Source organism: Rhinoderma darwinii, chromosome 10, assembly GCF_050947455.1.
Source record: "Rhinoderma darwinii isolate aRhiDar2 chromosome 10, aRhiDar2.hap1, whole genome shotgun sequence".
Classification (NCBI taxonomy): Eukaryota; Metazoa; Chordata; class Amphibia; order Anura; family Rhinodermatidae; genus Rhinoderma; species Rhinoderma darwinii.
Window position 1 is genome coordinate 66453538 of NC_134696.1, and position 18619 is coordinate 66472156.

General features: G+C 42.7%; 1 protein-coding gene across 2 annotated transcripts in view; it reads left to right on the top strand.

Moving 5' to 3' along the window:
- Positions 1 to 18619, top strand: part of LOC142662106 (C-Jun-amino-terminal kinase-interacting protein 3-like) — a 381524-nt gene that overhangs the window by 283460 nt on the left and 79445 nt on the right. For both annotated transcript variants that reach the window (XM_075840017.1, XM_075840018.1), the window contains exons 15-16: positions 10575 to 10704; positions 11554 to 11640. In XM_075840017.1, coding sequence (XP_075696132.1) covers positions 10575 to 10704; positions 11554 to 11640 — 217 coding nt within the window. The remainder of the gene's footprint in view (positions 1 to 10574; positions 10705 to 11553; positions 11641 to 18619) is intronic.

Below are 18619 nucleotides of genomic sequence, written 5' to 3' on the forward strand. Positions count from 1 at the left end.
TATAACCGTCTGTTTTACAAGCAGATGCATTTAACAGGTTCCCGTCCGCTGGCCGTAAATATACGGTCAGGGTCAGGGTCTCTAAAGCGATCGCGTGCACACAGCTCTGTGCCCTGGCTGTTGCTAACAGCCATGGGCACTGGGCAGAATGTCAGGGGTCAATCTTTTGGCCCCTGAACATGTGATCGCTGTGACAACCAATCACAGCGATCACATGCATTTCTGCATAGAAAACAGTGTGCACGCGATCGCGTGCACACAGCCCTGTGCCCACGCTGTTACCAACAGCTTTGGGCACTGGGCAGAGTATCAGGGACCAATCTGATGGTCCCTGAACATGTGGTCGCTGTGAAAACCTATCACAGCGACCACATTTGTTTTATTTTGACTTTTCTGGCAGTAAATCTCCTGCCTCTTTTCTTCTCCTCAAACATTGTTTCAGTTTGAGGAGAAGAAGAGACTCGGGAGAATTGCTGCCAGAAGATTACAGTTACAGTTACACAAAAAATACAGTTACACTCTAAAACATTCTCTGTATAGATAGATTTCTATCTATCTATACAATCTATCTATCCATCTATCTTTTTTTCTATATATCTACCTTTCTATCTTTTATTCTATTAGAATAGGCAGGTAGGGAGTATATAATTATATATATATCCACATATATATAATATATATAGCAATAGCGGTTTATTTTTTTGTTAGCGGTAGTGTAGATATATATAGCAGTTAGTTTGTGTGTTTTATATAAAAAAAAAACAAAAAAAAAAAACAATTTGTTTAGTTAGTGTTAGTTACGTTATGGCGAGGAAGTTGTTTAGCGCCAAGGAGGCATACGCCATGCTGTGGTCTGAGTCGGAGACCGCATCAGAGATGGCGTCCGAGATGGAACCTGTTTTAGGTAGTGACGATGACAGCGTCACTTCAGGTTCATCTTCAGGGGACGTTGTCCCTGATGCAGTTGAAACTGCAGAACTTGAAAGCGCAGGGCCAAGTAGCGCTGTAGCACGGGACAGCCTGGTCCCTTCAGTCCAGGCTCTTGTATGGGCACCTGCCCCATCTTTTGGGCCTAGAATCCACGGATTTACTGCCACTCCTGGCATAACCGTGGACAATACAAATTTTGTCCAAATGGATTACTTCCATTTATTTATAACGGACGACATCCTAAATCAGATTGTCCACGAAACAAATTTATATGCCACTCAATATATAAGGCAGAAACCTTCATCCACCCATGCCAGAGATTGGACGCCCACCAATTTGCTGTAATTAAAAAAAAATTTGGGGCTCACCCTAAATATGGGTATTGTCAAAAAGCCCTCCATTAGGTCTTACTGGTCAACAAGACCCGCCCAAGCCACCCCAGTATATTCTGCAGTAATGCCCAGGTCTCGTTATGAGACAATAATGAGGTTTCTCCACTTCAATGACAACGCACAGGCCCCCCCAAGTACCGATGCAAACCGGGATCGGTTGTTCAAAATAAGACCGCTAATAAATTCCCTGAATAATTTATTTCTGCAACTCTACACCCCTGAGCAGAATGTAAGTGTGGACGAATCCCTCCTCAACTTTCATGGCAGACTTCGCTTTCGCCAATATCTACCTTCAAAAAGGGCAAGATATGGCGTTAAGCTCTACAAATTGTGTGAAAGCGGGTCAGGATATACCACCGCCTTCAGAATTTATGAAGGGCGGGACCGCTCAATAAATGTTCCTGGATGCCCCCCTGATCTTTCCACCAGCAGTAAGATCGTGTGGGAGATAATGCAGCCTCTGCTTCACAAGGGGTACCACCTGTACTGTGATAATTTTTATTCCAGTGTGCCCCTGTTTAGGCATTTGCATGCTGCAAGGACTGGGGCATGTGGTACCATGCGCAAAAACAGAATTGGTTTTCCACAGCAATTAGTGGGGAAGCGCATGGTAAAGGGGGACTCCTGTGCTTATGCATCTGAAGAATTGCTGGCGGTCAAGTTCAGGGATCGCAAAGATGTGTATGTGTTAAGCACGATTCATACCGCAGGAACAGTGGCAGTGAGGGAAAGGGGGGCAACATCGGACAAGCACAAACCAGTGAGCGTGTCCGAATATAACAAGTACATGGGGGGGGGTGGATTTAAGCGACCAGGTTTTACAGCCCTATTTAGTAAAACGCAAAACTAAAACCTGGTACAAAAAAGTGGCCATTTATTTGTTACAGGTGGCCATCCACAACTCATTTGTGCTCTACAAAAAAAACAGAGGCAGAGACACATACCTGGATTTTCAGGAAGAAATTATTGACGGCCTCATTTTTGATGTTCAGGACACCCGAGAATGCCCCCAGTCTGAGGATGTCACGGGACTGACTGAAAGACACTTCATCAGTCGCATTCCCGCAACACCAACCAGAAGCAACCCCCAGAAAAAGTGCCGCGTCTGCAGAAAAGACGGGCACCGCAAAGATTCCCGATATTTCTGTCCCTCATGTCCCTCACAACCAGGCCTGTGCATTGAGCCATGTTTTAAAAAATACCACACTGTTCTGAATTATTAGATTTTAGTTAATTCGTTGAAAATATATTTGCCCTACATTACGTTTTTATTTTTCCCCTGATTTTACTCCAAGGGTGAGGGAGGGAATGGGTGGGGGGTGGATGTCATGTTTGCATATTCTCTAAAGTTCATCTGCTGGAGAGCTCCATTTGCATAAACCTGCAATTTCTTATTTTAGAAAACCCCAAAAAATAAATTCCCATTATACCCCTAGATGAATATTTTGGGATTTCTGCTTCAAGAGCAGATATTTTGGAAGTGTTATAGAAACTCTGCTGAGTTTTGTAAAATCAGCTTTGAAAAAAAGCGATTTGTGAAATAAGCTTCTTCTATCGTCCGCCCTCCTACTTCTCTATGTGATAAATAAGACACACATATTTGGTATCCCCATGCTCAGGAGAAGTGGAAGAATGTGAAAGGAGATGAATTTTTGCCGTGGTCTATGCTGTGTGTGAAAAATGCTGGTATAAACTGACGCATTTGCTAAAAAATTGCTAATTTTATTTTGATCCATCTTATTCAAGAAACTTTCAGAAGAAAACTGGACTGTCTAAAAATATGATAAACCCCTTGAAGAAAACCTTGTGGGGTCTACTTGCGTGAATGAAGTAATTTATGGGGTGATTCTAATCTTTCAGCAGCATTAGGCCCCCCAGAAAACAGTATGCGGCTATAAAATCAAGTGCAGAATTCCTGGACCGAAAAGGCCAAAAAGCCTCCTTTTATGCCAAACCCTGGCACATGCCCGTGAATAAAGCACACATATTTGGTATCCCCATGCACAGGACAAGTGGAAGAATGTGAAATGCGATTAATTTTGTCCGTGGTCCATTTTGTGTGTGAAAAAGCTAGCATAAACTGACGCATTTGTTAAAAAGAAAGGTAATTTTATTTTGTTCCATCTTAGTCAAGAAACTTTCAAAAGAAAACTGGACTGTCTAAAAATATGATAAACCCCTTGAAGGAAACCTTGTGGGGTCTACTTGTGTGAATGAAGTCATTTATGGGGTGTTTCTAATGTTTCAGCAGCATTAGGCCCCCCAGAAAACAGTATGCTGCTATAAAATCAAATTCAAAATTCCTGGACCGAAAAGCCTCCTTTTATGCCAAGCCCTGGCACATGCCCGCACAGTGAATAAGGCACACATATTTGGTATCCCCATGCACGGGAGAAGTGGAAGAATGTGAAAGGAGATTAATTTTGTCCGTGGTCCATACCGTGTGTGAAAAATGCTAGCCTAAACTGACGCAATTGCTAAATTCTTGCATTTTTTCCAATTTTGTCCACTTTAGAGAAAAAAATAAAAATGATATATCTGGGTCCTTAGACAAGCCATGACTAAGGACCCAGATAGGGTCTGAAACGCGTAGGCTACCGCCTATCTCTCAACACCCCCTGAACTTTTGGACATTACCTGCCCGTCACCACCATTTTTCTGTTCACTGTTTTTATTCAAATCAACATTAAAACTTGGAAATAGTTTCCTGTTTTAAACAGAATCATTATTCCCAGCGCTGGTTCCAACCTTCTTTTTTCTGCCTTAGTCATCTAAAGAAGCGCATAGCAAAATTGTGAAATTTGCTCTGGTCATTTAGCTGTAAAACAGCCTAGTCCTTAACCGGTTAAATTCAGAAAAATGCTATTTTTTCAACATTTTCTCTAAGTTTTGCAATTTTTCACCAATAAACACTGAATATATCGACCACATTTTACCACGAACATGAAGCCCAATGTGTCACGAGAAAACGATCTCAGAATCGCTTGGGTAGGTTTAAGCATTCCGACGTTATTACCACATAAAGTGAAATATGTCAGATTTGAAAAATGGGCTCTGAGCCTTAAGGCCAAAACTAGGCTGCGTCCTTAAGGGGTTAAGGACATGGCCAATTTTGGCCTTGAGGACAGAATTTTTTTTTATATCTCCCTCTTTGCGTCTCGACGTAGTTGTATGAGACTTTGTTTTTTGCAGGACGAGTTGTAATTTATGTAGGTACCATTTTTTGGTACAAATACATTATCGTTTAATCTATATAAATTTTTATTTTGGCGAAAATGCAGAAAAATAGCAGTTCCGCTCCAGTTTAAACATTTTTTTTTTGCATTTTGCACCATAAACGATCATCATAAATAATGTTATATATTTGTTGTACAGGTTGTTACGGTCATGGCAACACCAAATACGTCTATATTATTTCATGTTTTGTGACCTATTTAAAAAGTTTATTGTAAAAAATTTGTATTTCTGTGTATTTTTTTTACTTTTTTTATTTAACATAATAATTTTGTAATAATAATAATTCGTTTTTAAGCTAACTTTTTTATTTTTATTTTTTTTAATCCCATAAAGGGATTTTTCATTTTGATTTAGATTTTTTTAACTGTAATGTACTGGCATATATCTATATGCCAGTACATTAGCCTGTGTACTGATTGTACACAGGCAGTTGTTAGGGCATACCTCAGTATGCCCTAACAACAGAAAATATGTTCAGACAGACCTGGGGTACTTCAATGGACCCTGGGCTGTCTGGCCATACAAGTTATGGGCTTTGATCGCGTCACAGGGATCAGCTTTATCACTGCATTCAAGGGGTTAACGGCGGAGAGAAGATGTTTCTCTCCGCCGTTAGAGCGGGCCGTGGCTGTGTATTTAAGCCGTTGCCCTACTCCCGATCGCGCGCGGAGATGGCTGTCACACAGGACGAGAATGGTGGTCCTAATGTGCGAAGTACCCGTTGCTCAGGACGAACATTCTTGTCCTGTGTCGGCAACCAGTTAAAGCAAAGTAGAAGTGAAATTAAAGTATTTTTTGCAGAAATTAATTTATAATAATTTTTTTCTGTAAGGCTACATGCATACGTTGCATATTTTGCTGCAGGAAAATACGCAGCAAAACCACAGGAAACCACAAGAAATTTGCAGGAAAAAAGCGTTTTTATGCTGCGTGTTTTGGTGCGATTTTCGCAAGCAGAAACACTAGATAAATTGACATGCTGCAGATTTTAAAATCTGCACCACACGTCAACAATTTACGTGCAGGAAAATATTGCAGCGTGTACATGAGATTTCCTGGATTTCTCATTGTCTATCATGGTACTGTATTACGCTGCGGTTTTGCCACACACAAATACGCGTGGTAAACCGCACGTAATACGCATCATGTGCATTGACCCTAACACAGAATGTTTTACCAGAGAAATACAACTAAAAATATTTCACCCAGATTCTGCAGTTTTTAGAAATATCCCACATATGGCGCTAGTGTGCTAATGGACTTAAACACCCGCCTAGAAGCAAAGAGTGGATTTTGGAGCCTTCTTTTTATTATATTATGTTTTAGGCACAATGTCAGGTTTGAAGAGGTCTTGTGGTAGCAAAACAAAGGAAACACCCCAAAATATAAGCCATTTTGGAAACTACACCTCAAAAGTGACTCCTTTTGGGAAACTACACCCGTTGAGGAATCATCTAGGGGTATAGTGAGAATTTTGACCCCCAAAGTTTTTTTGCTGAATTAATTCGAATTAAGCCGTGAAAATGAAAAATTATTGGGTCTTTTCCAAGAAGATGTAATTTTAGATCAACATTTTTCATTTTCGTAGTAATAAAGAAGAAAAGCTCCTCAGCATTTGTAAAGCAATGGCTCCCGAGTATGGTAAAACTGTTTGGACATATGGGAGGGTTAAGAATAAAAGGAGTGGAATTTTACTTTTTGTGCGTAGATTTTGCTGGAATGGTTTGCGGATGCCATGTCTCAAATTCAAAATGTGTGGTACGCTGTGAAGCAATCTGTTATTCACAGGCCGGTGTCACACTGATAAATGGTATCCATTCTTATCCCCCTTTTGTAACACTCTGCACATTTTAGGGAATTTTCCTCCTTTGTAGTGTGGGAAATTTTGCTGGGAAAGTTTTGTCCTGGTATGTTACAGGTGCCCTCACTCATGGGCCATGGTGCAAAAGTTCTTCTTGCGCCCCCCCAAATTACTTTTCTTGGCCGACGGCCCGCAGCTTTCAGCTGTTTTGCTGGGTCTCCTAAGTGACCCAACGATGCAGCACTAGCAGCCAGGGGCCTCACTAAGGTCTTAAAACGTTAGGCGAAATAGTCCCAAAAAAATGTGCGTGTATTCCCGGCAATGCTAGGCTACTGCTGCTTTGTTGAATCTGGCTGGTTATGAAAAATGGGGGAACCCCACATTTGTTTTTTCCAATTATTTATTTATTTTTGTTAAAAAAAATGATGTGGGGTCTGGAGGCATTTTTTACAACCAGCCAAATGCAACACAGCAGCAGATAAGCAGGGTAGGAAGGTCCACTTTTTTGACTTTCCCAACCTAATCATACCATCCTTTGACTGCCCCAGTGCCCGACCATCACTACAGATGGTCGAGTACTGGATCATACCTGGCTTTTCCTGGTGGCCCGTGGGTACAGGGGTAATAATAGGTGTTAGTGTTAGCCTCTGCACAGGCTCACATTAAGCATCGCCTTAGTAATGGACGCTGTCAATCAACCAGCGGCTATTACTAAGGCGGTAGTAATAAAGTTTTAAAGAAATAGAAAGAATATTTTACTGAAAAAACTCCCGCACAACCCTCATTAACCATTTTATTGAGAATAAAAAAAAGCTGTCATCGAAGTAGTCGTTGAACCAGACGTAGTCCAACAACTAAACCTGTAAAAAAAAAATGCTTAAGTAACACATGAGGTACGCTTAGCTACAGCGCCTATGAGTGATACAGTCTGTTGGACCCTGTATCTAAGCCTACCACAAGGTAGGCTTAGATACAGGGTCTAGCAGACAGTAATCTTATACCGTATTATATTACTGTCTACCGGAGCCTTGTGTATAAGCCTACCATGTGGCAGGCTTAGATACAGGGCCCATCAGACAGGATCACACATGGGCCGTGTATCTAAGCCCACCATGTGGTTGGCTAAGATACATAGGCCCTGTATCAAAGGTTACCACATGGTGGGCTTAAAGGCGTTGTACAGTCTCTAAAAATGGATGGCCTATCCTCAGGATAGGTCATCAATAACGAATTGGTCGGGGTCCGACTGCCGGGGCACCCGCCAGTCAGCTGTTATGAGGTGGATGCAGGGCTCGTAAAAGTGCCGCTTTGCCTTCATTTCCCTTGTTCAAACTGTGATTCACAGTGTGAGCAAGTGACCGGGATGAAGGGGAAGCGGTGCCCGTACGAGCTCTGCACCCCCTTCAAAACAGCTGATTGATGGGCATCCCAGCAGTCGGATGCCGACCCATCGGCCATTGATGACCTATCTGACTCCATCCAGCATTGGGATGTTGTGCGCGGCGCTGAGCATTGTGACGTCATGGCACGAAGAGACGTCAGGACCTCTGCTGCGCTCCGGAATGAGGAGGGTAAGTATACGGTCAGTTACTATAGTAACATGGGCCTGTGTAGTTTATTACATAGGCCCCAGTTACTATAGTAATTTTTTATAGGTGGGGCCGAGGGCCCCACTGGCTTCGGGGCCCGTTTGCATTTGCGACCCCTATATTTCCGCCACTGGCTATTGCTCTCCACTTCCTGGTTCCAAAATATTAGGGCCTTGATAACCACGTCCTGAAACTGAAGGAATCTTCCCCTCTGGCCTGCACATCGGGATGTTTTTTTATCACCGCATTACTAGCACCATAACTTTTTTTATTTTTCGGTTGATGGAGCTGTGTGAGGCCTTGTTTTTTGCGAGACAAGCTGTAGATTTTATTTGGGACACATACGGCTTTTTGATCCCTTTTTATTTCATTTCATGGAAGAGGAAATGACCAAAAACTTTTTTCTGCGGGTCGATACGATTATGGCAATACCAAATTAATATAGTTTGTTTTATGTATTTCAGCTTTTGCACAATAAAATCACTTATAAAAAATCCTTTGTTTTCTGTGTCGCCATATTCTAAGACCCATAACTTTTTTATTTTTGCGTGGACAAAGCTGTGTCAGGGATATTTATTTTTTTGCGCGACTGGCTGTCGTTTTTATTGGGGTAAATGTGACTTTTTGATCAGTTTGTATTCAATTTTTTAGGAGATGGGTTTTTTTTTGGGTGTTCACCATGCGGGATAAATTACATTATAGTTATATAGTTTGGCTAGTTACGGATGTGGCGATGCCAATTATGTATAGTTTTTGCTTTTTTTTTTTCTAAGCCCTCATGCCCACTTCAGTTTTTTTCATCAGGGTGCTATCCGTTGTTTTAACTGATAGCACCCTGACACATTCATTTCAATGGGACCATGCACACTTCCGTTGTTTTAACGGAACTGTGCGGCCGTTCCGTCAAAAATAGGTCAAATCCTACTCCTGCCCATTTTTGACGGAACAGCCCCGGCCTTTGCATTGAGTTGGTCCGTGAAACAACGGACTGCACACGGAAGCTATCCGTGTGCGGTCCATGATTCACGGAACCATCGTTAGCGGCCATTCAACGGCACACGGAAGCATGCATGAGGCCTAATAATAAAATACTTCGTATGGGGAAAAAAGGCAATTCGTTTTTTTTTTTATTTGAAACTTTTATTTTTTTACAACATTTTTATTAACTTTTTTAACTTTTATCTTTTGTCCCACTTGGGGACTTGACCTCCACCTCTGATCACTATTCTAATACACTACACTGCACTGCATACATAGTGCAGTGTATGAGGGTATGTTAACATGCTTAGCAAAAAATGTCTCAAAATGCAGAGCTTTTTTCAAGGGAAAACAGCTTTTTTTATTTTCAGACGTTTTTCCAGCAAGTCGCGTTTTTTGCTGCGTTTTTTACGGCCGTTTTTGGAGCTGTTATTCTATAGAGTCAATGAAAAAACGCTACAAAAACGGCTCAAGATGTGACATGCACTTATGTTTTGCAGGAGGTTTTTCAAAACGGCCGCGTTTTAAAAACGCCCCATCGGAACAGAACGCCGTTTTTCTGTTGATATCAATGGGCAGATGTTTGGAGGCGTTCTGCTTCCGATTTTTCGGCCATTTTTCAACCGTTTACGGCCCGAAAAACGGCTGAAAATAAGCCATGTGAACATACCCTTAGAGCTGTCAGTCATACACTGACCTTAAACCCAGGCTTTTAGATAAAGGCAGACAGGGAGGCCGTTGTTAGGCCTTCGGTTGCCATACCAACCATCGACACTCCAGCGATGCTGGGATCGCTATTGAGCGCAACATCTGAGGGGTTAATCGGCCGGATCGGAGAGTAGTTCCGGTCTTGGTCGTTACAGCAGGGTGTCAGCTGTAATATACAGCTGACACCCGGCGGTGATGGTGCAGGTTCAGCTTCTGAGCCCGCAGCATAACCGCACCGCAACGTAACTGTACTGCGCTTTGATGGAACCCCTTCCAGACAGCGCCATATATATGGAAGATGTCAGGAAGCGGTTAAAATGAATGTCATGTAAAGTCATTCTGACGGAAACAAAAGTCATTAAAGGGTTATTTTTTGGCATATCTGCAGGATATGTCATTAATGTCTAACAGATGCGGGTTCCAGCTCTGGGACCTGCAACTATATCAAGAATGGGGGTCATATGACAACAACCTGCCTGGTGAGGCGGTCGCTGGCTACTAATTCCGTGCAGTGACTATGTGGAGAGTTCACCCGTTAATATTCCAAAAAATGTCTGAGATGGGAATAACCCTTTAAAGTCAATGTGTTTCGTTCTTGTTTGCCGTTGGACATGTCCGTAATGTGACTGATTGAATTAAGTGTTTCTGCTCCTATCATAGAAGAGAAAAATGGAATTCATAGCACAGATGTTTACAGAGCTTTAGATTGTAGCTATTATGTTTATTACTATAGTTTAAGTGCACTACTCCGGTATTTACATTGTAGCTGTCTGGAATCACTTTTTTTTTTAAAACATACCTTATAAAGTTAAATAGCAACATATAGTTACAAGCAAAGTGATAACATAATGGATAAATTATATAATATCCATCAAATTGTGGGTTCAGACTTGAAAATATATTGGTAATGGTTTCATAATTGTCCTTGCTCTTCATCAGTGATGTTGATTCTGTGTCATTACGAGGGAAGAAACATGAACATTATCGTCAGATTCGTTCTCATATCTGGAAAGAGCATGGGAGATCACAGATTCATGGCTGGAGCCTTCCTCCTGTTATAAAGAACCGGGTAAGCACTAAGCAGACGTTGCTCTGAAGTAACAATGTGGGAATTTATAATAAATATTGCAGTACTAAGAAGTGACAATTTTTCAGATATCTAGATATCGCCCATTTTTTTAATATTACACTACAACTGTTACAGGCGTCTGAAAAATCTCGGCCTTTCGTGTTTGACTCCACAAATAACTGGGCCTCAGTTCAGGGAGCCTATCAAAAAAAGGTTTCTTCTGATTCTTACTGTTTTGTGCCCGTAAAGTAGTCGTTATGGCATGAAAATTCACTGAATGGGATCAGTATCATCTGAGTGAAATTTAAACTACGTATAAAATGGATACAGAGAATACAAAATAAATTGCATCCCTCTTCATAAATGAAATGCCACTCTTCTTGTAAATAAAATAAAACTATTTGAAATAAAGGGGAGTAATAATAATAATGACGCAATCAGATAAAGGTCACATGGTCTAATGTTTATTAAAATTGCAAAAGTCAAACCTTTAAAAAAAAAAAAAAAAAAAATTGGGCCTCCCAAATTTGTGACCCCACTCACAAGGTCTCCTTTTTCTTGGGCTTTGAGATCACTTTATCTGATTGGCTAGCAGGTTTAGTACAGTAAGACATTCACATGGAGGATGGCAATTTGCGGCTGTCCTTTGCTGCTGCTACCGGAGTCATTGGTGTTGAAGTTGCTCAGGAAGTAAGTGGGGCAGCTGTTAACTTCATTTCCTGTAGTTTATGTTGTATTTTGCTAGAAGCCATTTTTTTTTTACCTTTTTAAACCACATTTGACGTTTTTTGAGTCGCAGGCAGACTGTAGGATGACCTTGTATATAATGTCTTAAATTTGTTGTGCTAGGTTGACGCTTATGCAGAAACTGAGCCCAGGGATGCACCTGTGTTAGTCCAACTACGTCTTTTGGATCAGAAAGATCCTAGAACAAAGGTAAGTGACATTTTATCCTAAAACCTCCAAAGGGGATGTTATCTCAAATAGATTTAACTTTAATATGTCTTTTATATGTATGCACCATTCCTATGCCATCTCCTTGTTCACAGATTGGTGGCGAATATGCTATTCATAACATACTATCTTTTAGATGCCCTTTTTACTCTGAGTATTTCAATATGCTTTACCCCCTCTATGAGCCAGAACTGAGAACCACTGTGTAATGGCCACCAGGTAATACTACATTTCTCCTGCAATGGCCACTCTAGAGGAATTGTCTGGCCAGAAAAGGCTTTACCTGCCAAAATCAGTCAGTGGCTTCAAAATGAAATGGGTTGTCTCTGATGAGACAACCACTTTTAACCCCTTCCTTTCCAATCACATACAGTTACGCCGTCAGCGCTATTGTGTTAGCGCCTTCTCATCTACGTGATGGTGATCGAGCTGGCGCAGAGACTGAGCCCGCGCCATCACCGGCGGGTGTCAGGTGTATATTACAGCTGACATCCTGCTGTAACAGCCATGACCGGAGCTAGGCTCTGATCCTGCCGATTAACTCCTTAGATGCAGCGATCAAGTGATCGCTGCATCTGGGTGGTTTCCAGCCTGTCTGCATTCCTGCGCCACTTTAGTAGGGATGCCGGTGGTTGCTATGGCAATCTGAGGCCTAACAATGGTCTCCAATCTGCCAAGGAGACCTGTCCATATATAGATAATGTCCATAAGCTGGCCATATATGTATAGTGATGTCTGGAGCAGAGCTGAAGTCCCAGGCTGAGCGCTAGTAAAGGCTCTGCTCCGGTACTCCAGCTCCGGGGAAGCCTGGCTAGCGATGTCAGGGGCAACCCCAGAGCCAAAGTCCCGGGCAGAGCGCTACTAGCACTCTGCCTGGGACACTGCTCTGCTCCTGACAACACTGTCCATATGTGGACAGTGATGGCAGGGGCTCCCCAGGGATGGAGTCCAGGAGCAGAGCCGCTAGTGCTCTGCCTGGGACTCCTTCTCTACTCCTAACATCGCTGTCCATATATGGACAGTGATGTCTGGGGCTTCCCCAGAGACAGAGTCCCGGAGCAGAGGCGCTAGCGCTCTGCCTGGGACTCCTCTCCCTCTGATATCACTGTTCATATATGGGCATTGATGTCAGGGGCTTTCCCGGAGATGGGGTCCCGGAGTAGAGTCGCTAGCGCTGTGCCTGGGACTCCTTCTCCTTGACGACGGCAGCAACAGCACCCGCGGACGATTGGGCACCCGCAAGGGTAGTGGGACCTGGCACTTGCCCAGGTTCGCCGGGTGCTGACGCCGGCCCTGCGCTGAGCGTTCATTTCCAATAAATTAAAAAACCTCTGGGGTCAAAATACTCACTACTCACACACAAAATAGAGGTCACTACTTGGGGGTTTGTTTTAGTACTTGACGTCTGAGCCCTGCAATTGTGGGCCAACGCTGAGAAAATCACCAAAATAGACATCAAATGCGCATTGTGCTCTTTCTCTCCTAAGCCCTGTCGTATGTACATGCAAACAATAAATGCCTTGAGGGGTGTAGCTTCCAAAATGGGGTCACTTCTCAGTGGTTTCTACTGTACTCTGGTACCTCAAGGCTCTGCAACTGTGACATGGGGCCTGTACACCAATCCAGCAAAATCTGCGCTCTAAAAGCCAAAGTAACAAATTGTTTGGTGGTTTTTCTCCTATTACCCGTCGTGAAAATAAAAAATTTGGAGCAAAAACAACATATTTTTGGAAAAAATTACATTTTTCATTTTCACTGACTAATTCTAATAAAATCTATGAAACACCTGTGGGATCAAAATGCTCACTACACCCCTAGATTTATGCTCCAAGAGGTGTAGTTTCCAAAATGGAGTCACTTGTCAGGGGTTTCTACTGTACTGGTACCTCAGGGGCTCTGCAAATGCGACATGGTGCCTAAAAACCGATCAAGCAAATTCTGTATGCCAAGTAGCGCTCCTGCCATTCTAAGCCCTGCCGTGTATCCAAACAGCAGGTTATGACCACATATTGCCGTACTTTGGAGAAATTGCTTTACAAATGTTGAGGTGCTTTTTCTATTTTATATCTTGTAAAAATTTGAAAATTCTGTTTTTTCAGGAAAAAAAGCAGCTTTTCATCCTCACCGAATAATTCCAATAAAAATTAAAAACACAAACTGTGGGGCCAAAATGCTAACTACTGAATACCCTTAGAAAATTCCTTGAGAGGTGTAGCTTCCAAAATGGGGTTATTTATTGGGTATTTCCACTGTTTTGGTACCTCCAGAGCGTTGCAAACATGGCACCGAAAACCATTCCAGCAAAATCTGTGCTTCAAAATCCAAATGGCGTTCATTCCTTTCTGATCTCTGCTGTGGGTCTAAACAGCAGTTTATGACCACATATGGAGTATTGCCGTAATCAGGAGAAATTACTTTACAAATGTTGTGGTGTTTTTCTCTTTTATTCCTTGTAAAAATGTTAAGAAAATTTTTTTTTTCATTTTTACAGGCTAATTCAAATAAATGTCAAAAAAACTGTGGGGTCAAAATGCTAACTATAGCCCTAGACACAGTCCTTGAGGGGTGTCGTTTCTAAAATGGGGTCACTTTTGATGTGTTTCCACTGTCTTGGCACCACAAGACCTCCTCAAACCTGACATGATGCCTAAAATATATTCTAAAAAAGAGGAGGCCCCAAAATCCACTAGGTGCTCTGTTGCTTCTGAGGCCTGTGTTTCAGTTAATTAGCACACTAGGGCCACATGTGGTATATTTCTAAAAAACGCAGAATCTGGGCAATAAATATTCAGTTGTGTTTCTCTGAAAACTTTCTGTGTTACAGAAAAAAATGTATGTCAAATGAATTTCGGCAAAAAAATGTTTAATTTTTTTCTCTACTTTGCTTTAATTCCTGTGAAACGCCTGAAGGATTAAAACACTTCCTGAATGCTGTTTTGAATACTTTGAGGGGTGCAGTTTTATAAGGGTTTCAAATATATAGGCCCCTCAAAGCGACTTCACAACTGAATTGGTCCCTGATAAAGTAGCCTTTTGAAATTTTCTTGAAATTGTGAGAAATTGCTACTAAAGTTACAAGCCTTGTAACGTCCTAGAAAAATAAAAGCAAGTTCAAAAAATGATGCAAATATAAAGTAGACATATGAGAAATGTTAATTAGTAACTATTGTGGGTGGTAGTACGATCTGTTCTACAAACAAATAAGTTTAAATTTAGAAAAATCATAATTTTTGAAAATGTTCTCAAAATGTTGGTGTTTTTTACAAATAAGCAATAAATGTATCAACCACATTTTTCCCACTAACAAAGTCCAATATGTCACGAGAAAACAATCTCAGAATGACTTGGATAGGTAAATGCATTCCAAAGTTATTACCACATAAAGTGACACATATCAGGTTTGAAAAAATGGGGCTGGTCCTGAAGGCCAAAGTGAGCTTGGTCCGGAAGGGGTTAATAATTTCTCAATAACATGGCCTTTAATAAAATGTGTGGAACATTTTAGCTTTGAAGATAGATTAAAAGTCCTGAGAATAGACGTCTGAATGGGGAGAGGCCGTGATAGATGTGTACTAATCTAAAAAATAGTATACACTTGTTCCTTGTAAAATCACATCAAAATACAAGCAGGGAACCCCCTCCAGCTAAAGAATAAAAGCTTCTGTTTTCATGGGCGACAAGGCTTCTTTAAATAAGAAGCAGTGAAGTTGTGGAATTGTCTATTTCAGGAGAAGGTTTTAGCAGAAACAGTTAGTTCAAGTAAGGCTTAGGCTGTGCTCACATCAGCGTTGTGTTTCCGTTGAGGGGTTCGGTCAGTTATTTTGACAGAATCAATAGTGCTTTGACTGCGCTATTGATTCCGCCCAAAAACTGAACCCTTACGGAACGGTGACAAACGGAAACCATTAGCAAAGTTTTCGTCACCAGTGAGACCAATGGTGACGCAAACGGAGGCTATGGTTTTCGTTTGCCTTTCCGTTGAGGGGTTCCCGTGACGGAAAGCTCCGACAGAACCCCTCAACGGAAACACAACGCTGATGTAAAGAAGCCCTTATCCATTGCATCAGCATCAGTTTTTTTTTGTCTCTCAAGTGATTACAACTGATACAAAAACTGATGCAAATATGTATCAGTTGCTATCAAGCTTTTTTACAACAAAACCATCAGTTGTGAAAACCATCAGTTGTGGTTAGTTGTAATAATTTATACCACAATGGTCCACCAAAAAGGTCGTCTAGGGTCTGATAATGTGCCAATTTTATCAGAGTGGTGCATAGTTTGTGATAGATTGGATACATGACAGATTAGATACATGTTGTGTATCATGTCAGGGCTCTCCTTCTCTGCTCTGGCCTCGGGGCTACGCTGAAATCTGACCCACACATTGCAATGTCACGTGTATCTTATTCAGTGCAGCGCTAAGGCAGGCGCTGGAGGGAGACCCCAGAGGGCAGCTGCTGTCCACTCACTTCACCTCGGATCAAATCTTCGAAGCAGCCTTGTGAACCTTCAATGACTTAAAAAAAACTAGCCTTAACTTCAGGGAGTAGTTAGTTTGTGTCACGTTTACAGCTACCCAATCCCACCCCACATCTCCTACCCACCTCACACCATGCTGGGATTGCTGTTGTTTCTATTCACACTACAGGGTCCAGGTGTCGCCCATTAAACATGGCCGCCTTGGTCCGTCTTTGACGGCCGTTTTGTGTCTGTTTTGTTTCCGTTCCGTGTCCATGTTTCTACTTTTGATGGCCGATTGTGACCAGTTTTGCATCAGTTTTTCACTGTTCGTTTTAAAAACTGATGAATTTCATGTGTAAATAATGCCACAGTGCCCCCTGCAGATAATGCCACAGTGCCTTCTGTAGATGCCACGGTGCCTTTTGAAGATAATGCCACAGTGCCCTCTGTGCATAATGCCACAGTACCCCCTGTGCATAATGCCACAGTGCCCTCTGTAGGTAATGCCACAGTTCCCTCTGTAGATAGCTCCACACAGCCCCCTGTAGATAGCGCCACCCACACGTTCTGTAGATAGTGCCACCCACACCCCCTATAGATAGTGCCATCCATGCTTGCCCTGTAGATAGTGCTACTCATCCCCCCCTGTAGATAGTGACACCCACCGATGCCAATGTCCATATATAGACCGTGACGTCAAGGGTTACCTCTAGGAGCGGAATCTCCGACCAGAAACGTTGCCGAACTTCTGTCAGGGGATTTCACTCCAGCATTAGCCCCTGACCTCACTGTCCATATATGGACAGTGACGTCAGGGGTTACCTCTAGGAGCGGAATCTCCGGCCAGAGCGTTCCCGATGCTCTGGCAGGGGTTTCCGCTCCAGGAGTAGCCCCTGACGTCGCTGTCCATATATGAACGGTGACGTCAGGGGTTGCCTCTAGGAGATGAGTCATCGGCCAGAGCTTTGACAAAACTCTGGCAGGGGATTTCGCTCCAGGTGTAGCCCCTGACATCACAGTCCATATATGGACATTGACGTCAGCGGCTCCTGCTGGAGCAGAATCCCTGGCCACAGCGTCGGCAAAGCTCTGGCTGGGAATTCTGCTCCTAGAGGGAGCTTCAGTGGCGCGATCTACAAGGGGGGTAGCGCTATATACAGGAGGTGGTGCTATCTACAGGGGGTATATGGGTGTCACTAAATTCTACTCCTGCTCCCCGGCCAGAGCGTCGGCAATGCTCTGGCCGGGGATTCCCATGCAGTGTGGCAGCACCTGGTGTTCATCTGGCTATAGTGAATTAAGATAGGATATGGCGGCAGACCTCCCTGAGAGCCGGACCCAAAATTGCTACAGGTAACTTTTTTAGATCCGACTTCTGCATAGGTCCAGCACCGTACGGAACCACAACTTGTGTCCTATGTGCCAGAACAGATCCCATAGGAAGCTATTGGATCCGTTCTAGCATCAGTTTCCCTCCGGCTTTTCTGCAACATGCCGGAGTAAAACTGAAAGGGACAACTGACCTATGTGGACGGCACCTTGGACAATTAAACAAACCTTCTTCTTTGAATGTTGATACAGTCTGATTGCCACTTGGAATCAAAAACACAGAACACTTCCTCTAGCAGCCAGAGGAAAGTCTAATCCAGCAAGAAGGCTAATGGGAGCATAGGAAAGGCTAGACAAGGAATACCGAACAGTGTGTTGTCTTCCGGATGCTCGGGTTCGGCATATAGCAGATCGTGTTGACAGATTATTGGCAGGGGCTGGTGAAGACCCAGCGTTCATGGTACACATTGGCACAAATGACAAAGTTAGAGGTAGGTGGATGGCATTAAAACTTGATTTCAGGGACATGGGTAGTAAGGTTAGGACAACGACCTCAAATGTAGTACTTTCAGTAAATACTACCTGTACCATGTGCCACACCAGAGAGACAGCGGGAGATTAGGGGGTAAGTGGCTAAAGAATTTCTGTAGGAAGGAGGGGGGTTGGTGTATTGGAGAACTGGCCTGACTTCTCTGTTGGCTACAGACTCTAGATTAGGAATGGACTTCATCTGAATGGGGAGGGTGGAACGGTTTTGGGGAGAAGAAGGCTATAAATTTTGAGGAGTGTTTAAACTAGGGAACAGGTGTAGGACAATTGCTGTATAGGAGGGGAAGATAGTGTACCTAGTGAGCTGGAGCTAAGAAATTAAGATGGGGTGGAATAGAGGGAGGGGTTAGAACAGAATAGGAAAAAGAAAAGCAATCATGATAATCCTATAAAGTGCATTTACTAACACTCACTAAGCCTCACTAACTGTTTACTAAGCATTGTTAACAAGATTGTGGAATTAGAGTTGATAATGCTGGAGGAGATTCGTGACAAAGTGGAGATGAGTGAGACGTGGCTGGATGATACTTATTACTTAATTTGCACGGTTACAGTCTGTTCAGAAATGATCGTACTATTAGGAAAGGGGGAGGTGGTTTCTTATATGTAAAATCCTACTTAA